The 23,900-nt window shown below is 42.4% G+C and overlaps 1 protein-coding gene across 1 annotated transcript in view; it reads right to left on the bottom strand.

The window, feature by feature from the left end:
- nrxn1a (neurexin 1a) overlaps positions 1-23,900 on the bottom strand; it is a 2,049,839-nt gene that overhangs the window by 1,954,670 nt on the left and 71,269 nt on the right. The window contains exon 3 of the mRNA XM_041177542.1: positions 3,533-3,550. Within this exon, the coding sequence (XP_041033476.1) occupies positions 3,533-3,550 (18 nt within the window). The remainder of the gene's footprint in view (positions 1-3,532; positions 3,551-23,900) is intronic.

The raw sequence follows: 23,900 nt of genomic DNA, 5'->3' as shown, positions 1-23,900 counted from the left end.
GAGGTTCATCACTCCATCTTCTCAGAAGGTCAACATTATCCGCCCAGAGGAAGGCAGGACAATCAGTTCATCAAAGCCAGCTCATGAATACAAAGTCTTCTCCATGTTAGATTAATTGTTAAGTACAAGCCCATAGAACTTAATCCAGTTAACAGACTGGATATTTAATGCGATTAAATTGTCAGCTATTTTAGGTGTCTAATCATAAATTAATCTCATCAATTTATACCAATCTCAGATACTGATCTCAATTGTGAATTTATAATCAACAAGTAATTTCTGTGACATAACTGAATTGTCACTGCAATTTCTCAAATTTATTTTGTTAATTATCCCAGCTATTAATTATTTGCACACTTAATATTTAAGTGCTGCTAACTCTAAGTCACTAGACAATTTTTAGTTCCTGACTCTGTGCCTGACTTCTTTGGTAAGAAAGAGTTAATTAATTCACTCACTATCTTGTGCAGATCCTAATGGGAGGTTAGTATCATACATGCTAATATGATCCAACCTGATTAATGTCAAACAATTTCACGAGTCAAATTTCGGCACTATTAACTCAGAAGTATAACTTGGATGGTAAATCTCTCACATGGTTCCTGGACAAGAAGTTAAGATGAAAGGATTAAAGGTTTTGTCTTATGCCCTTGATGAATATTCTTGTCAATGTTTCCCAGTGTTCTTATAAACAATGGGGCAGAAAAGGAAAGTTCTGAAGGCTTGTGTTGACTGAATTGGGAGAATTGATATTGTTCATGTTTCTCTCTCTCTTCAGCAACTATTCCTCTCTCCTCAAAATCTATCATTACTACTCACTCCTCAAAAACCAACCCTTGAGCCCACCATGCTTGCAAACTACTGCCCCATCTCCAACCTCCCTTTCCTCTCCAATCTCCTTGAATAGGTTGCTGTCTCCTAAATTTGTGCCCATTTCTCCCAGAACTCCACCTTTGAATCCCTCCATTCAGGTTTTTGTCCCTGCCATAGTGCCAAAACGACTCTCATCAAGGTCAGAAATGACATCTTATGTGACCGTGACATAGGTAAACCATCCCTACTCATCCTCCTTGGTCTATCTGCAATCTATAATATGAGTGACCACACCGTCCTGCCCCACTGTTGTTCAGCTGTGTGGAACTATGCTGGTATGGTTTCATTCGTATGTATCTAATCACTACCATCATACCACCTGCAATCAACTTCTCTTTGCTCCTGCACAGTTACCCCCAAAGATCTATCCTTGGCCCCTTCTATTCCTCACCTACATGCTGCCTCTCGCCAACATCATTCAAACATACAGTTTTAGTTTTCACATGCCCGCTGACAGCACCCAGCGTTAGGTCACCACCATCTCTTTTGACTCTCCCCTGTTAACTAAATTTTCAGAATGCTTGTCTGACATCCAGGATGGGATGAACAGAAATTTCCTCCAGTTAATCAGTGGGAAGAGCAAAGCTATTATCTAAGTCCTTTCTGCAAATTGTTCCAAAGCTATCAAATCTATTCCTCTCCTTGGCAACTGTCTGAGGCTGAGCCAGACTGCTTGCAACCTTGGTGTCATACCTGACACCAAGATGAGTTAGTGACCAGATATCTGTGCTCCAGTAAGACCACCTATTTCCACCTCCATAACATCACCTGATTCTGCCCCACCTCAGCTCATCTGCTGCTGAAACTCTCAACCATGTCTTTGTTACCTTTAGACATGGCTATTCAAATGCACTCCTGGTTATCCTCCCACATTCTACCCTCCACAAAATTGTGGTCAGCCAAAATCTGGCTGCCCATGTCCTTACTTACACCAAGTTCCAATCACTCATCACTCCTGTGCCTGATGATCTATAGTGGCTGATAATTAAGCAATGCCTCAATTTTAAGATTCTCATTCTTGTTTTCAAAATCCTCCATGATCTTGCCCCTCTCTATCTCTGTTATCTCTTCTAGCCCTACAACCCTCCAATGTATCTGAGTTCCTCTAATTCTGACCTCTTCAGCATCTCAAATTTTAATTACTCCAGCATTGTAGGCCATGCCTTCAGCTGCCTACGCCATAAGCTCTGAAATTCCTTCCCTAAACCTCCCAACCTCTTTACATCTTTTCTCTCGTTTAAGACACTCCTCAAAACTTACCTCTTCGACCAAATTTTTGGCCATCTGCCCTAATATCACCTAGTATGGGTTGTTATGAAATTTTGCTTATAAAATTCCTGTGAAGCATCTTGGAATGTTTTATTACAGACACAGTATAAATATCAGTTGTTGTTAACTTTTGCAATATATTATATCTGCAAGGACAGTCATGTTAATATTAGATATTACAAATATAACTATTCAAAGTATTAGAGCATAGTTAATCTTTTTAACATAAATGCATTTTAGTTCAATACAGTTTCATTAACTATATATAGATTAATTAGAAAAATGCATCATGAATTTTTAGATATCTCTTCTGGTCTTTTAATCATCTTTACTTGGCCACTTAGATCCACTAGAAGGTAATAACGGTATTAAATGAACAAATATGGTATGATCTTTCTATTTCATGGTTGAGAAAAATAATACAGCTTCAGTGATTAAAACAGCTATTTAGGTTATGTTTTTAAAAATTAAAAATCTTTATTTTCCATGATTCTTTGGTCCTTTGCCTGCTGCACCACAATAATTTTGGCAGAATTTTAGGGAGCTGGTGAAGCCCTAAAAAAATTCACCCTGTATTACTTTACCTTTAGTGGACCTCAATACTGAGAACATAAATTGCTTTAGTTCTCCTTGCAGGCAATTTAGGTCTTCATCACCTGTTCACAAGGATTTTGCTACAATGTTAACCAAGAAAACTGCCTTATCAGAGTGTCCATTGTGTTTTACTTAATCTCCTATTCAAGTAATTCTTAATATGACAGGCAAAAAGTTATGTAGGCAGAATGAGGGTTGTAGATCCAGTTACAAGGTGGCAAAAAAATCAGAGGTGGTATAAAAGAATTTCTAGCAGAAAATATTATCCTTATTCTATTTTTTTTCAAATGAAGGGAAGCCCTTCTACATACAATTGTCTATAAAAAATATTTGCTCACCTGCTGGACTGACATTTAAACTGCCAATTAAACATTGGGATAAACCATTACATATTAATTTAAAGAAAATACTACATGGGCAAAAAAAAACAAGCAGATTATTACATGCAATTACTTTTCTTGTGAATATCTAAACAAAATGCACATTTGGTCATCAGTTACAAATCTTTCACAGCATAACATATTCTCACAATCAATTATGATTCAATTACACATGCAATACATAGTTTATAATTAATGTTTTAATTTGTTGCATTTTAAAATGTTTGCCCTGCTCAAATTTAGTTACAATTAGGTTAGTAACATACAGATTCATTACATTTTAATTAGTAAGCAGCTGTTGCATAAAAGTAACTAAAACTAGTTATCATTTAAAGAAGTGTTTCTATTTTACAATGTTATTCGTTACCAGCACATATAAAATGAGCTTAAGAAAATAAATTGTGTGAAGCACCCACCTTCAACATAGTTGTCTTCTGTGTGCACAGACAGGAAAGGAGAAAAAGGAAAAAGACTCATTAAGCGGCATGCAGACTAGAATTTGCCTCTGCATGATCTGGTCATGCAAGGCATTAAAACACAACATGCAAGTGTTCCATCACCAACATTCAAGGGGAGTAAGTGCCAGGGAAGCAGTGCTCTTCAAATTTTGGCATGATGTGAAAAATTTGAATTTATGCAGGGAAAGTATTTTGTGATTACACAAGATCTGCTAAATTATGATTCTTCATTAACAACATCTTCTTCCATGGGCTTAAGTCTGTAAATAATTTTAAAACTGACAGAAAAGGGCTAAGCTGGTAATGATAGACATAGGTTATCAGTCTGGTAATTCCCATTTGAATTTATTCTTAAGCAACCTTTTAAAATTGGTTGAGTTTTACTGACACAATCATAAAATTATGAGTTCTAAGCATTAAAATCATTTTCTTACTCATGAAAATTACAAATAATGCATTAGCAAAATATTGTGTTAAATAAATCAAAACAAAGACACGTAAAACTATATTTTACCCAAAATTACCAGTTGTATAATGTAATAATTTAGCATTTAATGTCTGCTTCACATTCAAAGTTTTCATACAGATACCATACCCTATTATAGCTCACATTATTAGAAAAGGATTAGATTTAATTTCTTGCATGACAGACCATTAATGAACAGTACAGTTTTAATAACAAGCCCTTATTTAGGTTTGTATTTTGCACTAATGTAAAACTCTCAGTAATGCTCTCATCATTATTTTTATTACTATTATGAAGCACACGCAATATTATCCCTAACAAATTTAAATTTAAGTACATTTATCTCCTTCTCTAAATGTAACCCTCTATTTACCCTATACAACCATTAAAATCAAATCTAATTACTATATGGTATGTTAAAAAGAAAATTTGTTTTATACCCAGTTAACAAAATGCCCTTTGTTTTACCTTATTTTGGATATAGTTGATTGGACATTTTATGTGTGAGTTGTAAGACACTAGATGAATAATTGCAAATGCACATTTGTGGCAACCTATTTTCCACGGGGCATATATCACAAATTCAAATCAATTTGGTGCAAAAATAGAAAGGGAACATTTTAAATTATATATGACAAAACAGATACCATGAAGGAAAAGTAATATCCCGCTGAAGTCTTGCATTAGAGTCAAGATGCTTACTTTTCTTCAGTTCATACTATTTGTGCTTAATGTATTTTTTAAATGTACAGAACACCGTAATTGTTAATATTTCACCAATTTAAACTTTGTTTATACAGTATTCTTTCTGATATGCCCAATGGCTCAACATATTTTTACGTTGAAAATGTTCCTTCGTTTTATTATTGCTGAAGTACATTAAGAACTATTATGTACCAAACGATAGAATTTGCTGGTTTTCAGTGCTACTTTCTATGCTGTATGCAATCCATATGTGGTGTATGCCTCTCAAATTTAATTACTGATAGGAGAAACTTATGCTAACCTATTAAGATTCAACCACAATCAACTATATCAGTGCAATTCTTTCAATTAATTATCTTGCTATTAATGAAACTTAACGGAACATTATTTGGCTAAACAATTGTTGAAAACATTATTTGGCAATTTTAGGTTTTTACATGCTGGAAATGCATGAGAAAGTTAAATAGAACTTATATTCAGGTTACACATTAATTTTAAGATTAAAAATTGAATGAATTTTAACTACATCAAAAATGTGGTCAAATTATTAAATAAATTCCTTATTGAATTATTTATCTGGATAATAAAACTTACAGCATTATTTAACTTAACAACTATTATACAGAACTTGATTATATTATATAATGAGATTTCACTTCTTCTATTATGAGATGATTATAATGTGTTTTTTTGGGCTATCTTCTCCAGCCTACATTTAAGAGAGAGACAATCATGAAATAGGTAGAAAACAATAATGCATTCTTCTTTTGTTTCAACAACTAAATTTTGTTCCAAAACGTTAATGGAAACAGCCTCTCCTTCCACCATTATGGATAAATTTGGGCCTTGTTTAGGCAGAGAGGGGATAGCTCTCGAAGAAAAAAATGGGAATTGCAAAGCAGGGGTACATTCTGGTTGAAGCAGGTGACAGTCTGAGCAGGAAGAAGAGTGAATTAAGGTGCGACAAGGGGGAGAGTGTGCTCCAAAGTTCTCCGGCACTTGTGAAGATGGATGTTATTGTTTTTAACGTGTTTGGGAATATGATGGTATTCTGTAAAGAAGGCTGTGTGTGTGTGTGTGTGTGTGTGTGCATGTGTATCCATGGGTAATTTAACTGGGGGAAGGCTAGTAAAGAAAGCTTGTCTGTGGGAGCTGAGAGCTGATAGGTTAAGGTGCTCGATGCATGCATTTGTAATAAGAGGATTGTGAAGTTGGAATTACAAGTAAATAAGTTGGGTTTTAAGATCTGCTTCAGCTGATAAGTAAGGACTTGACTTTTCAGCTCCTAAATTTCAGAGGGTGTTTAAGGGACTTTTGCAACTTACAAAGGTTTCATAAGTAAATAAGGGGAGGTTGTCAAATTTTATTTGACCCGGAAGTGGAGGCAATAAGAAGACATGAAAGATTTTTATATTTTGGAAAAATTGAGTTCAAAGAGGTGCTTAGAACAATGGAGTCGAGGATGAAAGGGGAAAACATAGTTAAGGGGATGTTTAGTTGAGTTGAGGCTGTGTGGGGGTGATGGCCTGAGATCAGCTCTGTGCTGAGAAAAGTTTTGAATTTTAAGTAGCCATCCAGTTTCAAGCCTGTAAAGTCTTTGGTTTCAGAAAGCAGTCTGTTTCTGAACTTCCTTTGGATTTCCACAGCAGAGTGGAAGAGAGGGAGAAGTTGTCTGGTGCACTTTATTAAAGTATCAGCAATTTTTGCCATGGGTGATATTACTGGATTTTTATGTTTAAAAACCTATAAAGTAGTTTACTTCTGGGTTCTGACAAAGTGGGTTTTTTGGGGGGAATGTTTTGTAAGACTGTTTCAACTGTAGCTTTACGCGTGTGTTTAAGTTTTTTTCTTGTTAACAAATCCTTTAATTTAAAAATCCTAAAAGTGTTACGAGGATTCTATGCTTCTGGGACCAGGCATTTTCCCCTTGTTTTCAAAATACAAAAAAAACGTTATGATCTGCAAGACAAGTTTCCCTCTGGGATTTGGCTTGCTCAGCGAATAACATTGGCTGTGGTCGTAATACACTATACTGGATTCCTTGGTGAAAGTGGTGGAGCAGAGGTGAGAGGTGATGCTGCTAGCCTCACACCCATATCTTAGTGTGTACACTCTTTCAGCTATTCAACCATGACTACCACTCCACCCAAACAGTTTGCACCACACTCATTGACACATATCTCTCCATCTTGCAGGGGAAATTTGAGCATAACCAGAGGCAGTAGAGCTAACTGGAGGGACAGGTATAGATGCATGTCCCTCCCCTAATGGAAACACTGGATTCATCACTGTAATGTCACAGTTGAGGTTATGGCTAGCAGTGGCTGAACATGATGTCATCCTTCTAATACTTCTACTAACATTCCACTTCCTTTTCATTCCACAATTCTTCTGATTTGCAAGCTGCAGATGGCATAAGCATGCATCTCTTGCTTCCCTCACCACCACAACCTCCAACCTCATTCTTATGACTTTTTCCTTTCAGATAACCAAGAACTGCAACCACGCCAAGCAGCTGTGGACAAGCAAGAACTGGAAAAGCAAGAAAACAGTGGTGAAGAAGAAACACTGGATTGAATTATACCAGGCAACAGATTCTCCAATCTCGCCACTGGCTAAAAAATCAGGAGAGGGGGAGCCCACCATGAGAACACTGGTCACCCTGCAGCCATTTAACAGCCAATTGATCATTAAATGGCTGCAGGGTGGCCAGTGTTCTCTTTAATAGATTGGAGGTGGGATTGCTGCTGCTCAGGGACTGGAAGTCCTGCCTCAGACAGGTACAGGCCAATCATTTTAGGTGTACAGTGCTGAATCACTTAGCTATGGTTGGGGTCTCGTTGAGTGCTAAATTGGCAGGCCTGGGCAAGGGGGTGAGGGTGAGGGGCCTGGGGCTTGCGAGGCAATGGAGGGAGGGCAACCTGGGGGTTGCGGGGGATCCCTCTGATGAGCCTGTTCAGCAGAAACTACACCCCCACAACCCCACCAGAAGCCTGCCCAGGAAAACCTGCCAGGCTGGCTGCTTGGCATGGGCCTCTCCCACTGCCAGTTAAATACTGGCAAGGTGAGTAAGTGGACATTAGTTGCCCACTTAGGGGCTTCAATTTGCTCACTGGCAGGCAGGCTGCCCCATGTCCTTCCCTCTACAGGTGTAATTGAAGTGGAGGCAGGGGCGGCCAGGAAAGTGGCAGGGATTTGAACAGCCTTGCCACTTTCAAACTTGCCAGCAGGGGAGCGTTAAATCCAGCCTACTGTCATTTGCTCTCACACTCGCTGTCACCAGTTCAGATACTGACACTGCACATACTTTAGAGGATTGCTTAAAGACAGGATCAGCACATGCACAAGTATAGGGGGCAAGGGGATTGCAGAGGTCAGGTTAACCTCACTGGAGGATAAGGTCGTATAAGAGTTCTGCTGCAATGGTCTCAAATGAGCAATTTGATGTGGTGGCCCATAGAAAAAGGCTGACACACTGAAATACTTGATGCATTTGCAGGGCTGCCAGAAAGTCTGCATGGAATGTCAAGGACATTGGTGGAGGCTGGCACCAACTTAGCACTAGGCTTTGTGCAGAGTTTGGGGCCTATTGTTTCTAATGTGAAAGTGGTAGCCAACTCCATCAGCACATTGGCAAACCCAACAATAATGCAGAATCTGATGGCCAATGTCTCAGTTTCCATTTAAGCACTAACAGAAGGCACCCAACATATGGATAATGCAATGGAAGCTCAGATTGCTCTAATGCAAGTTCAGTTTGCTGCCACACAAACTCAGACTGCTACCATCACGGCTGCAGATGCCAATGCAAAGAAACTTAGTGTTTTACGGCAGTCCAGCAATCTGTCCTCCAACAGATCACCAGGATTGCTGAGGCGCTTAGAAAATGCCAATGTCTCTGTGAAGCATGAACCTGCTGATCTCTCTCATTCATGTTTCTAATGCTGCCGGTCTGCCAATCCCTTCATTGTTGCCTGTCATTCAGCCAGCCCAGACTGCTGCCACCCATGCCAAGGTGGTGTAGTCCAAAGCTGGACCTTCTCTGGCCAGAGTTGCTCAAGATTATCCTGCAAAGCAATCTGAAGTCTCCCCACTGAAAGTCAGCAGCCTCTGTCAGCAATGCTACAGCCACTAGGGTGGCACACCACAAAAGAACTAGTACAGAAAACGCGCTTGGAAGATAAGGACTAAGGGAATGGACAAGGGTTATGTTTGTATGGAATATGGTATGGATTAAGTTATGAATTTGGATGTAATGTTTATTTTGTGCTGGCTTAAATTTTCGCATTGTGGTCGAGCTGGTGCTGTGGTTGTTAGTAACAGAGGGAAGGTGAGATGTGGCTTAATAGGGAATTGTTCCCAGACAGCCTGACCAGAAAGGGGTTGTATTGTTTGCCTCCTCCCTTTATCTTTATCCTCCACTTCTTCCTCCTTAGCTGGTCGCCATACAGCTAGTGACAAGAGCTGTTCCCTCATAATGGAAAGGTTTCCAAACATGCAACAAAACACCATGAATCTTGACCTTCACTCTGCTTTATACTGCAGGACTCCTCCTGAGCAGTCCAGGCAGCAGAAGTGCTGGTTCAGTTCCTCAATGGCCTGCTCTATCACATATTCTATGGCAGCATGGCTTTCACTAAATGCATGCTGTCCACATCTGCATGGGTTATGTACCGGTGTCATGAACCATGTTGTCAAAGGATAGCCCTTGTCGCCCAGTGGCCATCATCTTGTTTGCTGTCGTGGCTCAAATGCTGATGGGACTGGACTGCCACAGAATGAAAGCACTGTGACTGTTACCAAGATACTGGGCATTGACCTGCATGATTTGCTGCATATCAGCATTTTCTCTAAATTTTTGTGGACTGCACAGGTGATTTTTTTAATGTGCGCCCCCTTTAAAATGTTTTGAGCTGCCTTTCAAGTGCGGTAATTTAAAGGGGCTGACTTGTGCGAGGCCAGTGTGTGGACTTTTGGGTTGCTGCATAGTTGCACAGCTTAAGAGGGAACATTTTTACACATGGTCACATTCCATCTGGTCATTGAGGGAAGTGAATAAATTTTAGTTGCAGCACAGTACATCTCAGAGTTGGTATGTGCCACCTCCAAAGCAGCATACATGCAATCAACGGCACCTTACACCAATGTCGATCTTGTGAAGCTTCCTGCTCACTCTGCCTACTTCTCTTTGACAAGATGTTAAGATTGCAATTATAGTGTCAAAAAACAGGGCACTAAGGAGCCAACTTTTGCAACTGGAATCTCTGAGAATTGCTTCTGTTGCACTAACAAAGTATAGTTGTCAGTCACATTCATATTGTGGGTTATTAAAGTGAATGGGGAACAATGTGTCAAAGGCTAAAAAGTAATTTTAGAATTCAGTGGCAGAATAAAGGGGAGGTAACCCTGTCCACATATTTTAATCCAGCCATCATTGTCAGGTAGATCTCAACCAAACCCTCATCAATTTACTAAGATAAAAGCAAAATACTGTGGATGCTGGAGAGGGGTCATAGGACTTGAAACATTAACTTTATGTTTCTCTCTCCACAGATGATGTCAGGCCTGCTGAGATTTTCTAGCATCTTCTGTTTATGGCCCCATCAATTTACACTTGTTCTGACCTCCACTAATAATCCAGGCCCAGTAAGACTTCTGGTTTCAGCATAACTGGCCTTGGCCAAACCAGTGCTGTCAGCTGATCTGCATTCAACACCCACAATGACCCACAATGGTCTAGGCTTCGTATCTGTGGAAACCAAACTTGAACTTCAATAAGGGTTGCAACTGGCAAGTCACCACAATCAGTGATGCATACGAGCCAGTAGACTTGTCATTCTGTAACATATTCCAGCATCAATTAGTGCATATCAATGGTGAGAGCACCAAGGACAGATATAACCACCAATACACTTTCAACTGAAGCTTTCAATTAACCTTCTGTATTCTCTTCATTACAACACATTAACCTTAAATATACAAGGGACTATAAAAATATTACATATTCATCCTCTTACAAAGAAACCCCAAGGTGGGGTTGAAATTAAATGTAATGAGAAAACAGACTATCACACCGCTGAGGCAGAGCAAACCACAGGTGAGGAAGATGAATTGCACAGATGTCTGGTAGAAAGTCTACAAAAGCCCCCATGAATAACCTCCAAAAGTGCCATAGTGCCCTAAGTGAAGAAGCAATGGTTATAAAGAAAGCCCTAGAGATAGCTGAAAATATTAGTTTGTGCAAGATATTAGATGCAAGGAATGAATGTCATTGACAGTCATCATGCTGGCACCTTAGAATAGGCAACTGGCCCTGAGCAAAAAGTCCTGGTAATGAAAAGAGTTTAGCAGAAGACAGCTACACATGATGGCATGGGCACGAATGGTGAGCTGAAAGCAGCATTTGAGACCATCAGACTGGCCTGAAACTAGTGTCTAGATTATGAAAGAGCAAGACCCTGAAGCCAGAATGGGAAAGATTACATTGAGCTTCAAACAATAAAGAACACCAAATTGCCTCAAAGCCCATCTGAGATCATCTCATAGATCTGACGGCTTCATGCTCTGATGCTCTTTGAACACTTGGACCTTCTCGTTACATGTTTTGTTTTTAGGCCAAACAGGAATAATTACTCTTAAACAATGTATATGTTACAAATAGTAAATAGTAAGAAAAACTTCCCTTTTTGGCATCTACTGGAAATTAATTTGCCTCACAATAAAAAATAATTTTTTCTTCAGTCACTCCAGCTCAAACTCATTCAATACTTTCCAATTTTTTTCAATCTTGACAAGCCGGACAACGCCAAAGTAGATCACAACTTATCAAAGATGTCAAGATTCAATCTTTTTAACAACTTTATCCTGTCACTGCTTATTTCTGAAGAAATACCAATTGCTATAGTAACAGTAGTTACTTTCATTTCCAAGCAGGTCCTCTTGAATATTCGCACCAAGGCATAGCAAAAGAAATGAAAGAGACCTTGGAGCATAATTGTGAGAATCTTTTTACTCCCATTAGAGCACCATCTACTGTTCAGTTAACAATATACAAGTACCATACATATAATGGGGAGACTTCATTGGACTGACAATTCATTAAAGGCCATTCCCATTTATTCATAGCTATCAAGATTAGAGTCTACCACACATAAATACAGAGTATTCTGCTCTTTAATGTTTCCTTAATTCACTTTAAATGTCACTGCATAATTGTGTACCACCAGCAGGTATATCTTACTTGACTAAATTCCAGAAGAACAAGTTGAAATTTATAGTAACACAAAAAGTTATTAAAATACAACGCTAATTTAATTATGTATTCTTTCTTTGGGTTGGAAAACAGACCATGGTGAGCAAACAAATGGGCTAGTCAAGCCTAGCCAGTTTGCAAGTGGCAGTGAGACTAATGTTAAAAAAAAGCTTATTTTTATTCTCTTCTCAGTACAACTTCTCACTCAGCTACTTCCTTACTAGCACAATGGGTCGGCATTAGCAAGCTGGGGGAGGGGTGGGGCACGGGGGCCTCAAATTGCAGTGGTGCTGTACTTATCGCTTGCCCACCTCTATGGGTATTTTACTCCTGATGGGCTAGTGTTGGGTGCCCGCTTGCCTCTGGGCCAATTGAGGCCCCACAGGAGGACCAATTAATGGCTACTTAGAGGTTCCATCCCATTACCCTTTGGATTTTACCCACGGCAGCAGAGGCCAGTGCCAAGTGTCCAAACCGCCATGTGGCCAGGTTTGCAGGGTGCCTGCTTTTCCCAAGTGGCAGGCAGCCAATTAAGGGCATTTAAAGGCCACTTATGGCCTATTGTCAGAGGCTGACTGGAATTTCCCAGGGTCCCCTGTGATGTTGAGGACTAGGCCAGCTGCCTGGAAGCAGCCTTCCTGTGGCAGACCGTGAGGCCAGTACTGCTGATCCAGGCCATCCTATGGAGAGATGTTTATCTCCACAATACTCACCCAGCTACTGATTCCATTTTTGATTTTAAAGTTTAAAAAGCTGGACGGCATCTCAAAATGGAGGCGCCCTCTCTCTCGGCTAAAACAGCACACGTCACTGCCTTCCAATTTGAAAGGCCTTCTAATGGTTCTCTAACTTCAAGATCCCACCCTTGGTCCTTAACTGGACAGCAAGCCCACCCTCTGGCCACTAATTGGCCAATTCGGGGAAAATCACTGCTACGTAACTGTTCTTCTTACAGTGTGGAGTTGTGACCACCATTTGACTGACGTTGGGGTCCTAACCCAAAACCCTAAATCCTGCTTGTTAACTCTGTTTCTCCCCCCATATATACTGCCAGATCTACTGAGTGTTTCTAGTATTTTCTGATTTTATTTTATGTTGGATTTCCTGTTGATGAGGAGAGCAGCATAATGAATAAGGATTGATCAATGCCAATGGCAAAACCCAGCATAGTGTTTATTAATTTTAACAGGCAGAACCAGTCAATAGCAATTAATACAGACCAGATGTTTCCTGCTTCTCATTGGGGAGAATTTTCTCCCTGTCTGGGGGGCTGAGCGAGAGTGGGCAGCTGCACGCCACCATTTTACCTGGGTAGGCCAATTAAGGCCCACCCAGCATGACACCCACCCGGAAGCACTGAGCGCTCACTGTGCTGGCAGGGGGAGGAGGGAGAATCGGGGCCTGCGTTCTTTCACGCATGCGCGCAAAAGAGCTCAGAAATCTCCTTGTGGCACAGAGCAGGGAGATTACTTTGATTATTATGAATTGAAATTATTCAGACATATCCCCTCATGTGATAGTGTCACATGAGCTGGGACATGTCAATGAATTTTAATAAAAAAATTTATTTACTTTATAAAGCCTTCATGAAACCTCATCCCACCTGTGGATGAGGTTTCATGATAAATGTGAAGACAGCCTGGGCTCTTCACCTGCCCACCAATGTTAAGGTTGGACGAACAGCTCTGTTAATTATGTAAATTAGTTTTTAAATGTCCTTAATAGGCCTTTGAAAGTTCAGTGGGCAGGCAGCTGACTCCGGTGCGCACCCGCCGAACCAAAGATCAGAATGATGCACGGTGACGTCAGAATGCATGCCCAACCTCACCGCGCTTCATTTTACGTGTCGGCAATAAGGGCTCACCCCCGCATGCTGACCAGAAGATTCAGGCCATTTTGTTGGCAATTTCTCCGAGTAATTTCATAAAAGGACAACACCAAATTGGAGCATAGTTGAGGGGAACTGGCAAGATACAAGAAAACATTAATAAACTTCCAGAATGGGTGTGTAAATGGCAAATTTATTTCAATATAGATTCAGTGTGAGGTCTTGAATTTTGTTGGGAAAAATGACAAATTGGGCTGGATGTTTGCATCAAGAGTGGAAACAAACAGTGAATGAAAATACCAGCAGGTACCAGCATGCCAGTTTCCTGATGGCATTTCCACCATCTGGAAGTTTAACCAGAGTGGGGGTGGGGAGCTCAACCCGCAATCCCATCCAATCCATTACGAAGGCCAGTTAACACTGGTAAAGTGCTCATTATGGGGTTGTGATTTTTCACACAGGAGTATGTGTTGCATGCACTGCCTGGGCCACTGCAGCTGAGGAGACCGATTGACAGTGGCAAGACAGCCATGGCCACCCCAGGGAATTAGCTGAGCCCCATGAAAGGGTGAATGGTACAGAGGGGGTCTCAGTCATTGGGGAACAGGTGTCATTGCCACTACACAGGCAGTGGGAAGAATGGGCAGCAAGCGCTCAGGCATTGTGGGGTCATAAAAGGAGGAGGTAAGGTTACGATACACAATTGGGCTTTGGGGAATGGGGTGTCTTAACTGGCAATGGGGCACTGCTCTTGGATTTTGGACTCAGTGATGATGAGGAGCAACATCCTTTATAAGAAGGACAGAGCCATAGTCATCACAGGGGTACAGGAGAGGGACAAGGGACAGGAAGGACATGGAGGCCATACTCTCAGCATAGGATCTGTAGACGATGAGAGTGCTGCTTAGAAATGACTGAGAACTAGTGCCACAGGCGACTGTGACTCTCCAGTCAGATAGTAACAGACATCTTTGCCTTTGTCACTGAAGACTTCACACTTCGCAGCACTGGTTGCCATGCCCTGCCAGTAGCTGTCAAAGTCATTGTTGCCTAGAACGTCTCCATTTCTGGCTCCTTCCAAGCATCAGTTATGGAATTGGTGCACAACGCAAACAGCTGCACACCACTGCACCTCACAGGTTGCAGAGTCCTCTTTGCCAGAACTGGACAGTGCATTCAATTCCAGACCGAGGTGGCCTTGCACAGACAGAGGACAGGATATTTTGATGCCATCACTGGATTCCCCACAATTATCGATAAAACTGGTGTAGCCACTGAGGCACCCAACAGGAAGAGCTTCCACTTCCTCAACGTTCATCTGGTTTAGGACCACAACAGAGCTTCCTCCATGTGGATGCTCGCTTTCCAGCTATCTGTCATGATTCCTTCATCCTCCATCAGTCCCGAGATACAGCTCTTCATCCTACTTCCCAAAGTCCATGAGTAGATTCTAAGGGACAAGAGATGTCCTTTGAAGATATGCTTATTCATCCTTCTTCAAGAGCCCCAGGAAGAGGTACAGAGGCAATACGCTTAAGTCTCCAGCACCAGGACAACCATTGAGCAGGCCATCTGGTTTCTGAAGATGCATGAAGATGAAATGCCTGGACCAGTCAGCTGGCGGCACCCTGCAATACACACCTGCAAGGATTTGGCCGATTGTGATGGTTGCATACACTTTATAACATGGTCCTTCAGAGAGGTGTGGACCTTGAGCATGATGAGGCCCTGGAAGGACACAGCTCATCCAAGGAAGAAGAGGCATTGGGGGCAGTTGAATAGGGAGTTGAGCGTGTCTGGCACACGGTTTGAAAGCCTCACCAGGGTGCCACTAATGTCAAGGATCATCTGATTCAGGCTCCTTTCATTAAAGCCCCTTTGATCCAGGATGAATGGCTTGGTATGGAGCTCACTCTGAGCTGCCTGAACTAACATTGCCTTTGAAGACAAGGAACTTGCAAACTCTTACCACCAATATAGGATATCTGCCCAAAGCATTGTGGAACCCTTGATTTCTTTCACTATTTTATTCCTCTTTTCTTGTCCCACCATTAATTAAAGGAGGCTTGCACATCACGCTTGAGGTGTCAATATTTACATCACACATTTATAGGTAGAAAACACCACAGTGATCTTCTTAGTGCCCTGCTCGGCCACTTCTGCACATACTCCCCTTGTGGTCTCAGAGGAGGTGGAGACAACCTGCTCACTTGCCTCGGCCTTCAGCTGAGATGCATGTGGCATTCTTCCTTGTTGTGGAGGCATCTCCATGGGGGCATCACATGAGGCTGCAGCACCTGAATCAGACGGTGCAGGACAGGTGCTCCTTCAAGAGGGGCCAAGAAGGCCAAAGATGATTATGGCACCCAGTGAAGGGTGGCACTTTAATCCTTCTTGGTGGTATCTTCAGCCATTGGCTGGCACTTCAGATGTCTGGAGGGAAACATCAGCTGGGTCGTACCTGAAATCTCCTCCAGGCATCGATGCAGCATCTGTGCAACTGACTGTCAAGCTCCAAAGTGTGACATGCATCCTATATCCAACAGTGTCCAATTCCTGTATGCACTCTGTCATGGAAGAATGTATTTGCTCTCTTACTGCCGTAATCAGTATATTTTGTATGGAAAGAGGTGTGTCTTTCCTTACCACTTTGGAATGTGCATTCCAATTAAATAAATCAGCAGCAAGCTTTCATTTAAAAATAGAGAAGAGGAGAAAGGAGGGGTGAAAGAAGGGGAGAAGGAGGGAGAGAAGAAGGGAGGAGGGGGAGAAGGAGGGGGAGGGGTGTGGGAAGAGGAGGGGCAGGGGAAGAGGAGGGGAAGAAGGAGGGGCAAGGGGAGGCAGAGGAGGGGAAGGATAGGAGGAGGGGGCGGGGAGAAGGGGGAGGGGGAGGAGTGGGGAGAAGGAGGGGATAGAGGGAGGAGGATACTTAGCTTAAATTAATGCAATGTCACATGCTTAGCCTCACGTATACAAACACACATATGCACACACACAAGTTGTATACAGATAAAGATGTGCACTTTCACAGAATACGGTTAATTCAGTCTCTGTTTTATGGGTTTTGGCCTCCCATAAGGCAGGCCTGTGGTTTCTCGAATGGATTCAATGACTTAAAATTGAAGTGAAGATTGTGAGGTTTATTGTAGTCAAATATCTAGGAGGTTGGTTCTCAGGTGAAGTTTGAAACTGGAACAGCTTAGGCACTTTGGCTGCTTGATCCAATGCAGCTAGTTTCACAGTCTGGTTCTTAGACTGGCTGACTACTGATGTTTCTCAAAATGCAAAGATGACACAGCCTTTCTTTGCAGCTGGTTTCTTGTTGGTGTTCTTCTGCAGTCTGCCTAGGTCTTTCTAGGTCCTTGGATAATAAAAGGATCTCAGTATGAGAAGCCTGTTTCTGTCATGTGATCAATAGCCATTGTCCACTCAGAATAGTTTAAAACTAAAAGGCCACTGATATACAGCAGGAGACAGATGGTGGTCTTTTACACTTAACTGGTGGATATCTGGTCTTGCGAGCTTTCTTTTGGTAAAATGCAAACCTAAAGACATGGTGTATAGGATTCCACTGACTCTGTGTTTTAGGTAAGTTTAGGTAAGGTGTGAATTCTACAGATAACATTCATCTTGCTATGTCCAATCTAAGTGGAGGCCCCCACACCTAGGATTATTCAATTCTGAGCTTTCCAGAAGCTTGATAGTCTGTGTTGAATAAGCAAATGTCACCTGACGCCCTTTGTGGCCATCTTAATAGTTCATAAATGGGCATTTCAAACAAATAAAAGACGGTTCCAGAAGCTTCCATTCAAGCTGATTCCATGTGGAAAGTTAACTCCAAGTGCTGGTATATATGGCTCGCCATGAGGTTGGCCATTTTCTCAATAGAGAAGCTCATGTGCTCAAAGCCCTGAGTCATTATGCTACATATTAGCTGAATGGACTCCTTCATTCTCTTCCTATGATTCCATACTGCCTTAGGGAATTCCAAAATGTGGGAGCACATCTGTTGCAACTGGCCTAGGGAGATCCTCCTTCCCTGTGACTTCTGAGGCCTAGCTGTGTCCAGCTGAGCAGGGTTATGTCTGTCCAGTCCTCTCTGAGGGGGACAGACCACAGCTGCCTCTTCCTCTGATGGCAAGTCATGCACTCTAGTTTGATGCACCTCACTGAATGTTACCTGATCTAATCATATGTCAGGACCCACCAAGGTGACTGTATCTGTGCTGGTGGAGGCTGTGCTTGTAAGGTATGATAGTGCCTTTTCAGACTTTTGCTGTTGTTGCTCTTTCCAGGTGGTGGTAAGGGAAATGATATTCTTGGCTTAATGCCTGCACCTGCAGGAAAAACAAGAAAGGATCAACAGAGCTAGCCTTGGACAGCAAAATTCTCTGCAGCGCTTTGACTTCCCAATGCAACTTGGTGTTGCGTATGTAGTAGGGAAGAGTAGAATCCAAAGTACCCCCTTAATGAGTGTATTGCCCTGTCTTTTCACCATTTCCACCATGGGTGCCCCATCTTGCCATGGTCAACTTCCTCAAGCTCCCCAATCCTGACTACTTCCATGGCTTCCTCGTCAATGGCTGGGATCACATAAAGATAGGGAACCTCTCCATTAGCTTGGGCCCTCTCCCAGGGACTATGAGGCAATTTCTCCTGCAAGGACAAAAAAGAACATGATAAGGCACTTCTGTCCTCTATAGCCAATGCCAAGTGCTCTTATTCATTGCAAGCTGCATATTTCAGTACTAACAGGTCCTCAGCAGCACTACTGTTCAAAGCCATTCTGAGAGATCAGTAAGTGGCCTCGGCACACACTGCTCCCACGCTCAGGTGAAGCATGCATCCTGAGGCTCCTCAGTTGATATGTGTGCTGGAAGGTAAATACCCAGAAGCCTGTCCTGATAGTTGGGAGTTGCACATACCTTGCCAGAGTGCATCAGGTCATTGAACCTCTTCTGACACTGGATCCAACTTCTGCAGACCACACTTCTTCAGCTGACTGTGTCAGCCATGCCCATCGAGGCCTGCTTAGTCTGGGTAGGTGGCCTCCTCCTGCCTTCATCCAGGAACAATAATTTCCTCCTCTCTCCATTATGGCCCCCAGATTCCAGGCCTTTAGATCTCCTGAGACATTCTGAAACTTAAAGCTTCTATTGTCTTTCAATCCTATTATACTAGTGAAATGGCAGCCCACAGTAATAGCTGTCATGGCTTGTTTAAATTGGGCCTGCACTTGAGTAGTCTCACCTCCCTTCCTGCCCCCACGGTCGCCAAACTAGTCTCCATGTCAATTAAGGGGGTGCCCCTGTGAAACTCTGAGCGGATGACTGCATGTCCCCTGACCCATGGGGGTGGGTTCAGGACATGGAAATCATCTTAGCTTTTGTTTCCTGGCTCCACAGTGAAATTCTTGCACAATCCTTGGAAAATAGAGTTTAAACGAAGTAGAGAAGCAAAGAGATTTTGGGATTACAAATCTACACATCTCCTGAAATAGCAAGATTGATTAATAAGGCCATAAAGAAAAGTGAATAAAATAATAAGGTTCATTTCTGGAGCAACTGAATTGAAAATCAGTTAACTTATGTTCAACTTGCATAGAACCTTAGTTAAGTCATATTTGGGAGTGTTCTGATTACCATATTTAAAGGATATAGAGGCACTAGTGAAGGTGAAATAAGATTTGCACAGAAAATACTGGAACTGAGAGATTATGCCTATCAGGAAAGATTGAACAGGTTACAGGCTGTGGCTCTTTTCTCTAGAAAAGAGAAGACCGAGGAGTGACCTGATAGAGGTCTACAAAATTATGAGAATATTTGATAGTGTACACATGGAGAAAATGTTTCCACTTGTGCAGATGATGAAAACTAGGGGTGAAGCTGACCAGACTGTCACTAATAAATCACTAATAAAAAAGATAATTTAGGAGAAGCATCTTTACCCAGAGAATGGTTTGAATGTGGAACTCGCTACTACAAAGAGTAGTTGAGGTGCATTTAACAGGAAGCAAAATAAACACATGAGATAAGAGAGAAAAAAATGTGCTCATAAGGTTAAAAAAAGAGGTGTGGGGAGGGTGTTCATGTGGAGCAACATTGGCTGGGTGGTCTGCTTTTGAGTTGTACATTTAATGTAAAAATTTCCATGATGCTCACTAACTTAGCTGAAGATATGATAGTCAGTCATTAAGCTACTGTCACTCCCTTTGAGGAAGATGATCTACCAAAGCACAGCGCCTATGATCAAAATCACACTCATAAGTGAAAAAGGACCTCCACAGGTGAAGGTTGGGTGTGGCCTTTAGGGGTGGGAGCTCTGGCTGCCTGCCTTTCTTCCATGCCTTAGTACATGCCCCTGGAGAAGGAGCATGCAATGTCTGCTGGTACTGCAACCATAAAGAATGGAGGACAAAGTTGGCACAGGTGATATTATTTAATTTTATACATTTTCTTTGTTTTATACTTTTTTATTAGATGTGCCCCCTTAAAAGGACAATTGATTGATGGCACTCACTGAGACATTCCAATGGGCAGAATTTTGCCCTTGATGGGCGAGCGGGCCCCACAGTGGGCTGCCTGACGGGAAGCACTATGCACTTCTTGTGCGGGGTTGGGGGGGGGGGGGGTTGGATTACCCAACTGTCAGTTCGCTTTTTCGCACATGCGCGTGAAAGAGCGCACATCTCCCTGAGACTAAGTGCTGCCTCAGGGAGAGCGCTGACAGTGTTAGAAATTTTAAAAATAGAAAAATAAAATTATTAACATGCCCCCCTCATGTGACAATGTCACACGAGATGGGACATGTTAATAAATAATCACAAGAACTTTGTTAAGCTTTTTTTAAAACAGACATGAAACCTCATCCCGCCAGTGGATGAGGTTACATGTTTTTCAGAAGCCCGCCGGGGCTCCTGGCCTGCCCACCAGCCTTAAGGTTTAGCGGGCAGGGCCTTTAATTGGTTTAACTACCCTGTCAATGGCCTCAATTGGCCATTAACAGGTCGGCGGGCAGACAGCTGATTGCACTGTCCGCCCGCTTCCTGAATATTTAAATGGGGCGGGATGACGTCGGGGGTTCTCCCTGACGTCATCCTGCGTCACTTTCGCATTGACAAGCGGGCCCCGCCCCCAACTCGCCAACAGCAAAATTCTGCCCAATGTTTCCTTATCATTTAATTAAAGGAAAGGCTTGCAGAGCAAAATGGTTGGCTGTTGCCTTACAGTTAGTGAAGTATATCAATGAGTTGTAGCCACTCTAAATCAAATTACAAGGCTAATACGAAAGCTAATGAAAGGTCCCCACAATGTCAGTTGATACATCAGCTTAACAAGAATTCATCAACAGGTTTGGAAAATTTCTTATCCATCCCTGTAAGTAGAATTGTACAATTAAGTAATAAAAGCAGGCTTTGGACTTTTACCAGTTTTGCTGTGTCATTGAATAGAATCAAAAATATGATTAGAAAAATCTTTTACCCAATTTGTAAGTTTAAGTTATGCGGTGACATTGGGAAGTGTGCATTTACAGATTAATGGACTCAGCCATTGAAAATGACAAGGATAACTATTATGAAAGGATTCCTGAGGATAACACTAAAACATAATTTGCCAAATGCAAATTATGGTACATTATTTCTTCCAGATATACAATCGCCAAGACCTGAATTTTGATGCAGACGGAGAGGTTCCTGGAGAGGCTCTCCATCTTTGCAAAAATGGCGCCAGAGGCCCGAATTCGGAAGTCCCGCCTCTGAATCTAGCCCCCACCATTTTTGCAGGGTGGGGAATGGGGGTGGGTCAAACTTTGCACATCTGTGGTTCATGGAGGCTGCTGCAAATGTATAAGTGCAGCTGCCTTCAGTGTGATCTAATTTTCACCAGGAGGGAGTGAGAAATAAAACTTGACCACAGTAGACATGGTAGGAGAAGATCTAAACTTACTCAATTGTTTGGAGAGGTAGGGTACACTTTTGGGGAGGTAAGGTGCCCTTTTGGAGATGGTCCTGGGACACCTTTTGGAGAGATAAGGGACCATTTGGGTGAGGTCAAGTACCCTTTGGGGTTGTTAAAAATCAACACGAACGCATGTAAAAAGTAGATAAACTCACTGTAACCATCAAGTTTATTGGAATCGTCAAGGGGAGCTGTCAAAGGGAGCTGTCAAGGGATTTAAATCTCCTGGCCTTAAATAAAAAATAAAGCAACCTGTAGGTTAAAAAAAGTCAGTGCTTGCTATTTCATTCTGCCTGTTGATATAAGCCTGAGGGCTTCCATTATATGATTAGTTCTGCATGACCAATTTCACAACCCATCATTCTCATAGTGAGGTGCCTGTCAATTCACAGTTTTGTTGACAGCTGCATGTGGTTATAAAGTCTTTGATTTGGGGTTGTGAATATAAATGCTTGTTGTTATAACGGATTAAGCATTTGAAGGAATTTAAATATAGTGAATGGCTTTTTATCAGTGTTTTTTTTTTAATAGTAAATTCATCATTTAGAACTTTATTTTACTTCCTCTCAGAATGGGTCTTAAGGTCTGCCCATGGTGGATACAGGGTGAGTTGGCAAGGGGAGTGTAGGGCAAAGAGCAGAGGGTAGGGGGCATGGGTTGACATGAGATGGCACAAAGCTAGCATAGGGGCCATGGTGCGCGGGTAGAGGAGCATAGTTTAGCATGGATGGTATGAGGGGCCATGGGGATTAGTAGAATAGCATTGGTTGGCTTGGAGTATATATGGAGCCATTCAGGGTTGGTAGGGAGCATAAGTTGGCATGAGGGTATGAGGGGCCTTAGGGGATTGGTACAGTGGCATAGGTTGATATGGAGATTATAAGGGACCATGGTTGGTTGGGGGCATGAGGTAGCATGGGTTGTCATGGATGGGGCATGCGCAATCTTTGGGGGAGTGAAAGAGTGTAAGGGTTCAGTGGTTGTCTTTTTTGTAGCTGGGACAAAGTGCTGGATCCCCGAGGCTGGCCTGTCACTCAACCTGCCTGCGCACCCAACAGTCCCGATAATGCCTCCGAACTGTTTCCAGGGGCAGCGAGCATGACCCCCATAAAACCTGCCCTCCTCACCCCCCGGAACAAAAATCCGAATCTCCAGTGCACTTTCTCCCGAGTCGGGTTTGCAGAGACAGATATTCTTCTGGCTCTGCATTCCCAAACTGGAAGTGAAAAATCAGGCCTATACGTAAATCTTTTCGTAGAACCATAGAACCGCAGAAAAGCTAGGGCACAGAAGGAGGTCATTCAGCCCATCATGTCTGTGACAGCCAAAAAATAAAACATAAAACTAGCTCCCCAATCTAATCCCTCCTTCCAGCACCCGGTCCATATCCTTGCAGTTTACAGCACTTTAGGTGTAGATCCAGGTGCCTTTCAAATAAGTTGAGGGTTTCTGCCTCCACCAGCAAACCAGGCAGCGAATTCCAAACACCCACCACCCTCTGAGTGAAGAAGATTTTCCTCATGTGCCGTAAATCTGTGCCCCCTGGTAATTGACCTTTCCGATAGGGAAAACAGGGCATCAGGGTCTACTCTATCTAGGCCCTACAGAATCTTGTACACCTCAATCAGGTCACCTCCCAGCCTCCTCTGTTCCAAGGCAAACAACCCCAGCCCATCCACCCTTTCCTCATAGCTTCAATTTTCAAACTCTGCAACGTTCTTGCAAATCTCCTCTGTACTCTCTCCAGGGCAATTATGCCCTTCCTATAATGTGGCAGTCAAAACTGTACACAAAATTTCAGCTGTGGCTAACCAGCATTTTATACAGTCCCAAACCAACATTTTATACAGTTCCAACATTACATCCCTGCTTTTGTATTCTGCACCTCGTCCAATAAAGGAAAATATTCCATATGCCTTTTTTTACCACCTTATCCACCTGTCCAACCGCCTTCATGGACCAGTGGACATGCACTCCAAGGTCTCTCACTCCCTCTACCCCTCCCAATATCTTCCCATTTATTGTATATTCCCTAGCTTTGTTTGCCCTCCCCAAACGCATTACCACTTTACAGTATTGAATTCCATCTGCCACTCTTTCGCCCACTCAACCAAACC

Source organism: Carcharodon carcharias, chromosome 2 (genome assembly GCF_017639515.1).
Source record: "Carcharodon carcharias isolate sCarCar2 chromosome 2, sCarCar2.pri, whole genome shotgun sequence".
Taxonomy (NCBI): domain Eukaryota; kingdom Metazoa; phylum Chordata; class Chondrichthyes; order Lamniformes; family Lamnidae; genus Carcharodon; species Carcharodon carcharias.
The sequence above is the reverse complement of the archived record's forward strand: the minus strand, read 5'-3'. Positions and strand labels throughout refer to the sequence as shown.